Source organism: Arctopsyche grandis, chromosome 4 (genome assembly GCF_051622035.1).
Source record: "Arctopsyche grandis isolate Sample6627 chromosome 4, ASM5162203v2, whole genome shotgun sequence".
Classification (NCBI taxonomy): domain Eukaryota; kingdom Metazoa; phylum Arthropoda; class Insecta; order Trichoptera; family Hydropsychidae; genus Arctopsyche; species Arctopsyche grandis.
Genome location: NC_135358.1, coordinates 18,257,486 through 18,265,585, shown reverse-complemented (window position 1 = coordinate 18,265,585; position 8,100 = coordinate 18,257,486). Strand labels below are relative to the sequence as shown.

Sequence of the window (8,100 nt, the reverse complement as noted above, 5' to 3'; positions counted from 1 at the left end):
TAAAAAATTATAATCTTTAATCATTAGTCTTTCATCGATCATGCAATTACAGAAATGAAAAATGATGCATATTTGAAGGAATAAATTTCTAAAAGTTTTATATGTATTGAGATCATTATAATAGTGTTTAAATTTGAAAGTATTTATTCCTTTCATCAAAAAGGGTGTTTTATGGGACTTTTTTTATATTTCATTTAAGGGTGATGTGCTCATATATAATATTATCGATTTTGTTGATTTGATCGAAAAGGGGTGCCGCGTAACCCACTTTGAGAATTTGCGCAGCGCCCGCACAGATACTCACAATTAGTCAAAACTAAGGCGTATGTCATCAATTATTAGTATGTTGGCCCTAGGGAGGCATTACAAACATTAGGACGCTAACTATGCCTGTGTATAACTATGCCTGCCTTCTCAGATATTCACTATAGTTTAGAATAAAAGCCACCAAAGCCATTATATATTAACTATAGTTGCGCGCAAGCCCGCCCGGGAAAACTTTTCTAAGCGTTAATTTATGTCAGGCCTACTTCTCCTACCCTCTCCCTATCCTGTTTGCATAATTATTCCTAAAATAACATTCTATTTATGTATAATTCTATTTAAGTATTCGTATAAATAGAATAAAATTTATATATTTTTTCTCATTCATAAAAAAATAATCATCAGCTAGTGTAGGTATGTATCAGTAATCGATTTACTTGTCAAAAGGATGAATGAATTATGTGATTTTTTTGTGCGGGGAAATAAATTCGCTAAATGTCGTTATACTTTGAAAGTTACCTTTTTTCGCGATAGAGCCTCTATTATGTTGTTATATTTAAGTGAAATATGGCTCAAAACTTCCGTATCCGCACTTCATGCAAAGTACAGCCTTTTATCGTCATAATAAATTCAATGTGAACATAATATTATGGCAGTTATAAATTTGGAACGTCCATCAATTATTTTATCAAAAGTTTTAATTGATTATCAATTCTTCATTTCTTTCGCGACAAAATAAATGGTTGCTTTAACTTTAAATTAATTAAGTTTCAAAAATAACCGTTCGTTGAATTCTTCCGAGAGGATATTTCATTTTTAATTGGAAAAGTTGTGGATCATTCTGCGACTATCTGATTGCTACACAAACAGCGACCGTCAACTTTTTATGAGACTATGACGATTTTTCTAATGCGGATTAAAAAATATACTACAAGATTGAAGATATTTGTTAAAGTTTCAAAAAAAATGTTCTGATTTGAAATACTGATCAATAATAATTATTTGAAATTATATGGCTTATACTTACATACATACATATATTGAATTTATATTGAGGGTGGGAAATTGTTTCCGGATGTAAACCGGATTTTCCGAAGTGCGAAACGCTATATAAAATACAACAATGTATCGAGTTTTTTTTAGGGAAAACCTTAATTTAACAAATATTTGATCAATCCCAAGTTTTCTTTTAGAATGTCAAAAAAACGTTGAACGAACGAGGGAAAAAGTTACGAAGATCGTTAGTGATTACCGATGTAGAAAAATTGATCGAATTTTCTGGAACGATTTTTCAACGAAATTTTTCCCTCATGAAGTAATATTAACGCGATTTTCACCAACGAGTTTTACTTTTTTTACAAAAGCATTATTTCGTAGCGCGAAAAGTGGTTAGAGGTCATTTTCGTTCTTTTCACGTCGTAAAACGGTTTCATTTTCTTGTTGCTCTGCCAGTGACGTTTTGCTTTAATAACAAACGAGGAAAACCATTTTTTCGCGCATTATTAAAAGTTCAACGAAAATACGTAAAAAAAATGAAATAAGCCAACCTCACCATACAAACATTCAGTTATAAAGCTAAAATTAATTGTCGCTTCCGCAACAATATTTTGCTTTCTATTAAATACATTAAAACAAGGTTTCCAAAGTGAGGTGTCTGCTTTCAAAACTGTCACGATGCAATTTCCAGTAGACTGCTTGCCGTACAACCGACACAAATATTTGCGTCTGGGTTTCGCAATGGCCTGCTGAATTATTAAGCCAGCCCTGGCTTCGTCGTAATGGAAACGTCGGTCTTTATTCATGTACACAACAAAAAAAATACATTCGCTGAATCTCAAAAAAATTCATGTCAACCGAACAAGACGATTGCAAATGCTGTTTTCGGAATGCAATTTAACAAATGTATATTGCTTTATTAATGTATGTACACACGAGTTTGAGTTCTGAATTTCATCAAAAGAATGCCTGCAATCTAGACTTTATTCGATTAGAATAATACAAACTTGTTATAATATTATATTATATGAGCCGTTATATTTGATGGCTTCTATTCCAAGAGCTATCCGACTTCTCAATGAAATCGTAACTGCAGTGCGATATTTTCCATTTTTTAACGTAGGTTATCGGTAATTATCTTAGCCTACGTGTTTGGTAGCCTGCGCTTATAATAATTTTTATAATTGTATGTGATGTATGAGTGGAATTTTGATTTTCTCTCTTCCATTTTGGGCCTCGCAGGGATGTTTTGTATTTAGGCTAGTTCTTATATATTGGTAGACATTCTCTACTAATTATTCCGTTAATTGATGTTTTTACTATTGTCTGGTATTGTTTTTTTTTATGATAATGTATAAATTTTTTTTTTATTTTTATTTTTTGTTTCCCTCATCTCTTTGTTATATTTTCGCATCAGCTATTCCTGTTATGCCATGGTCTTCATGTAGTGTCACAAACTTAGAAAAAAATGTATATATATATATATATATGTGGGATTTTATGTGTGTGAGCGAATTATGTAATGGGTAATGTTAAGGAGTGATGTACAAACAGTGGTACACATGAGTGTACACTGTTTGTGAGTTGGCAGAAGTGTGACGCCAACTGACGGTGAGTAGTCGAACCGTTGGCCGGGCGGCCGCCGGTGGTGCGTACGCGCACGTGTTTATACTCAATGGTACAATAAACGTACATTGATGGACCAACATCGTCTTTGATTATCTCTCCCGCAATCCTCCCTATATCTTTGGATCCCACAAATGGGGGCTCGGTTCCGGGATAGGGATTAAGATTGCGAGAGAGGAGAAGACGCCGGCAATCTGACAGATGGCGGCCATTCGTGTTCGAGAATATTCCACGGGTGTTCCGGAGAAATTGGAGTCGGCGGCTATCATCATAACATAGTGGCGGACGTGTGCTACGAGGACCCCGATGACTGTGATGACCAACGACTACCAAGATGACAAGGACATCGACGATGACATCAGCCGCGACGGAGTATGACGCGTCAGCGTCGAGGACGGAGCGTGACGTCACAAGCCGCGCGCAATTTGACATCGCCGCGACGATGACAGATGACGAGACGAGCTTACAGACGACCATCAGCTGAGAATCATAGTGTGATTGTGTGTGTGTTTGAATGTGTTGTTCATTGCGAATATAGTGAAGGTAAACGCGTTTTGTTGGCGGTGCAGAGGCGCGTCGAATTCCAAGGCTGACGATCCACGGTGGTCTATCACGACGGCTTGTTGGCACGGTCACTCTTCTATAGGTTTCAACAGACGGTTGGACCTGACGGTACCTGAGGGTTTGGAGAGGGGATCGGTGTCAAGGGTCGGTGGTGCCACGTGTGAGGTGACGCTGAAGAACGAAGAAACGCTAATGTATAGCTGCGAACCACGAATATTTTTATTGTTTACGACGAAATATGTTATTTTTAATGCTGATAAACTATTTTTATTTTAAATGAATAAATAATGAAAGATGAAACATTACAAAGAATGAAAGATGAAACATTACAAAGAATGAAAGATGAAACACTACAAAGAATGAAAGATGATTTGTGTTTTCTTCAATTATTACATATCACCTGTTCTATTGTTTATGTACTACTGTAAATCCGAGACGTATTTATGTCAGGTATGGCCGAATGTGGGATTTTATGTGTGTGAGCGAATTATGTAATGGGTAATGTTAAGGAGTGATGTACAAACAGTGGTACACATGAGTGTACACTGTTTGTGAGTTGGCAGAAGTGTGACGCCAACTGACGGTGAGTAGTCGAACCGTTGGCCGGGCGGCCGCCGGTGGTGCGTACGCGCACGTGTTTATACTCAATGGTACAATAAACGTACATTGATGGACCAACATCGTCTTTGATTATCTCTCCCGCAATCCTCCCTATATCTTTGGATCCCACATATATATATATATATATATATATATATATATATATATATATATATATATATATATATATATATATATATATATATATATATATATATATATATATATATATATATATATATATATATATATATATATGTAGAATTGATTTTTAAACGAGCCGAGATAGAGTGTGTGTGGTATGCCTGGGAAAGACCGGATGCGTGTTGTTATGGTCACTTGTTGGAGAGCAAGCCCGAAGATGTGTTAATAAATACATAGTTCTGACTTAATCTGCGTTTCACTTGGAATCCTTCACATCCGGATCCTATATTTGGGGGCTCGTCCGGGATGCCTGAAGACATTTCGAGTGACAGCCAGAAGCGGTCAGACGACGACGCGGAGTTTTGACAGTTGAGGTTAGGACGCGCGCGCGATGACGAGAATGCGGAAGCCCGTGACGTCGGTGACGTCACGTCAGCGAACTCGCCACACGACGATGATGATATCCACGACGAGAAAGACGACGCCAGTGGCAACGACGACGAGGGAGATACCACAGTTCAATTTCCGAGATCTGGAGGTTGATTTCGGTCTGCCGAAATATAACGGCAGAAATAGCCCTATTGCAGTGTGGATTGAGCGCCTCGAAGAAAACGCGCAAATCCTCGGCTGGACGGAGACACAACAGTTGGTGTATGGGCGGATGCTGTGTGAAGGAACTGCCAAGAACTTCTTGGACTCGGAAACGGGCATAATCACGTGGGCGATATTAAAAGAACGATTGACCAGAGAGTTTGGCCATCAGTTGAATAGTGCGGACGTGCACAGAGAACTGAGGTTAGAGAAAAAGGGAAAAGCAGAAGACAGTTTAAGCTATATCTACCGGATGAAGGGGATTGCAGCCAAGTGTAGTTTTATTGAGGAAGAGGCGATTATCGCGTACATAATTGGTGGACTTGGGTTTGATAAGTACGAAAAATTGATTCTGAGCTGGGCTGGATCTATTAAGGAGCTGAAGACGCGAATTACGCAGTGCGAGAAAATTAGAGAGGACGACGAACCCAGGGTGACGGGGCCCGTGAGAAACCGTGAAAACCGAGAAAGACTGAGTTCACGATGCTACAATTGTAGTGGACGTGGTCACTTAGCAGCCGACTGTAGGTTTAAGACGAGAGGAACTCGTTGTTTCAATTGTAACGAGTTTGGGCACATATCAGCTCAATGTAACAGCACCAAAACAAAGACTGTCTTGACAATACAAGAAGAAATAAGAGAACCAGTCAGTATTCCAATACAAGAAGAAATAAGAGAACCAGTCAGTATTCCAATACAAGAAGAAATAAGAGAACCAGTCAGTATTCCAACACAAGAGGACGAGGCGAACATGGCCGATGGAGATGTAAACATGGCCGATGTAAGTGTGAACAGTGATGGTTTGCACAGAAAAAGACCTTTGCAGCAACGGGCTTCACGAGAGATGTCTGCTCAAAGAAAACTCATTGTTTCCAATGATGAAGAGGACGATGCGAACATGGCTGATGGAGGTGTGAACCTGGCTGATGGAAGTATGGACGGTGATGGTTTGCAAAGAGGAAGACTTTGGGACTACGGAGACATACCGTCTTCAAATACAGATCAACCACCCGATGATCAATTTAGAAAAGGATCTAAGGATTATAGTCATTTGAAGAATTCTGAAGATGAGAATAAAGAAGAGGAGAAACATAAAGACAAAGAGAAAGATATGGCTAAATCACAAGAAGGATTAAGAGACCCAGTCAAAATTTCAACACCGAAGGACACTGTATTCACTTTCAAGCTCGGTCGTAGTCGGATTGATGTTAATTCAATGGAAAAGAAAATAGAACCATGGATTGAGAAAAGACTTACTGGATGTATCAGTGAGCTAGAACCAATATGTGTTGACTTCATTTATGGTAAATTACTAGCAGAATATCTGTGGGGTGACGGCAGATTCCTCGGACAGTCACAGAGAATCGCCGAGGGCATTGGATAGAATTTAAGTTGCACCGATGGAAGTGAAGTGTGCGTTTGTGAATTAGAGAATAAGTGAAATGCCTGGAGGGTTTTTAGTTAAGCCTTACTTGTAATTTGATGATTGAAAAGTGTAATGTTTTATTGCTTATTCTAGTATTTTTGGGAAGTGCTTTGTATATTGAATCATGTTTTAATTTGGTTACATGCTTAGAAGAATATAAGATAACTGTATTGAAATGTAATTCTAGTAATGTTTTAAAATGTGATTGTTTCCGATGTAAAGATTTAACCTGTCATTGTAAAGGTATTGATTTTAATGTTTTATTGCTAATTCTAGTAATGTTTTGAAATGTGATTGTTTCCGATGTAAAGATTTAACCTGTCATAGTAAAGGTATTGATTTTAATGTTTTATTGCTAATTCTAGTAATGTTTTGAAATGTGATTGTTTCCGATGTAAAGATTTAACCTGTCATAGTAAAGGTATTGATTTTAATGTTTATTGCTAATTCTAGTAATGTTTTAAAATGTGATTGTTTCCGGTGTAAAGATTTAACCTGTCATTGTAAAGGTATTGATTTTAATGTTTTATTGCTAATTCTAGTAATGTTATAAAATGTGATTGTTTCCGATGTAAAGATTTAACTTGTCATTGTAAAGGTATTGATTTTAATGTTTTGTATTGCTTGACATAATTTTAAATTGTAATTGTGATGATTTATGTGTAACTTTAATTGTTATGTGTAACTTTATTGAAGATTGAATTGTGTTGAAATGAAAAAATTGATTTGTAGTGAAATGTGTAACGATTAATTTGTTATAATTGTAATTGTTATGTAAATTGTGAAATGATTGATGTATAAGTGTATTGAAATGTAGTTGTGATGATGATTGTAATTGTGATGATGATTGTAATTGTGATTTAAATTGTAATTGTGACAATTGAAAGCATGTTTAGGAGAATATAAGATGATTTTATGGAATGGAAGATTAAACATTGTTGAGGATGATAGAGGAAATGTTTTAAAAGAATGTAAGATGATACATTGTATAGAGTGGAAAATGAAATGTAAAAGAATGTGAGATGAAACATTGTTGAGGATGATAGAGGAAATGTTTTAAAAGAATGTAAGATGATACATTGTATAGAGTGGAAAATGAAATGTAAAAGAATGTGAGATGAAACATTGTTGAGGATGATAGAGGAAATGTTTTAAAAGAATGTAAGATGATACATTGTATAGAGTAGAAGATGAAATGTAAAAGAATGTGAGATGAAATGCTGTAAAAGTATAAAAGACGAAGAATGTCATCCGAGGGCGAATGACAGTCAGGAATGACCGAATGTAGAATTGATTTTTAAACGAGCCGAGATAGAGTGTGTGTGGTATGCCTGGGAAAGACCGGATGCGTGTTGTTATGGTCACTTGTTGGAGAGCAAGCCCGAAGATGTGTTAATAAATACATAGTTCTGACTTAATCTGCGTTTCACTTGGAATCCTTCACATCCGGATCCTATATATATATATATATATATATATGTGTATCTATCTGTATTGAATCCATTTGGTTAATTTATATTGACGTTAGAGCTATACGAGCACCTGTCGCTGTCATTCCATTGACAATCTACATACATTTGATTGTATGACAGCGAGCATGTCTAATTTTTATTTACAGTTATCTAATGAAACCAATTACTCGGTCTATGAAAAATATTTGAACGAATTTTCCGATCGATCGTGTTTTAGATAAGTACATATAAATATAACGTATCAGTTGTGAAACTGGAGAATTTTTCGGCCGGATAATCCAACGCCAGACAAAAAATAAAATAGAACCACCGTTTTTATAGGCACGGCCGAACTATATTGAGAAGATTTTAGTACACAGTCGTTATATGTCTGTCAGTCTCAAGTCTTCTATTGTATGTTATAAATAGATGAACTGT

At 36.4% G+C, this 8,100-nt stretch overlaps 1 protein-coding gene across 1 annotated transcript; it reads left to right on the top strand.

Annotated features, from left to right (window-relative positions):
* The first annotated feature begins 4,648 nt into the window (after window positions 1-4,648).
* Window positions 4,649-7,628, top strand: LOC143910775 (uncharacterized). The gene is made up of 2 exons (XM_077429372.1): window positions 4,649-7,204; window positions 7,394-7,628. The coding sequence occupies exon 1, from the start codon at window positions 4,649-4,651 to the stop codon at window positions 6,167-6,169; it is 1,521 nt and encodes a 506-aa protein (XP_077285498.1). The 3' UTR covers window positions 6,170-7,204; window positions 7,394-7,628.
* Window positions 7,629-8,100: the final 472 nt, after the last annotated feature.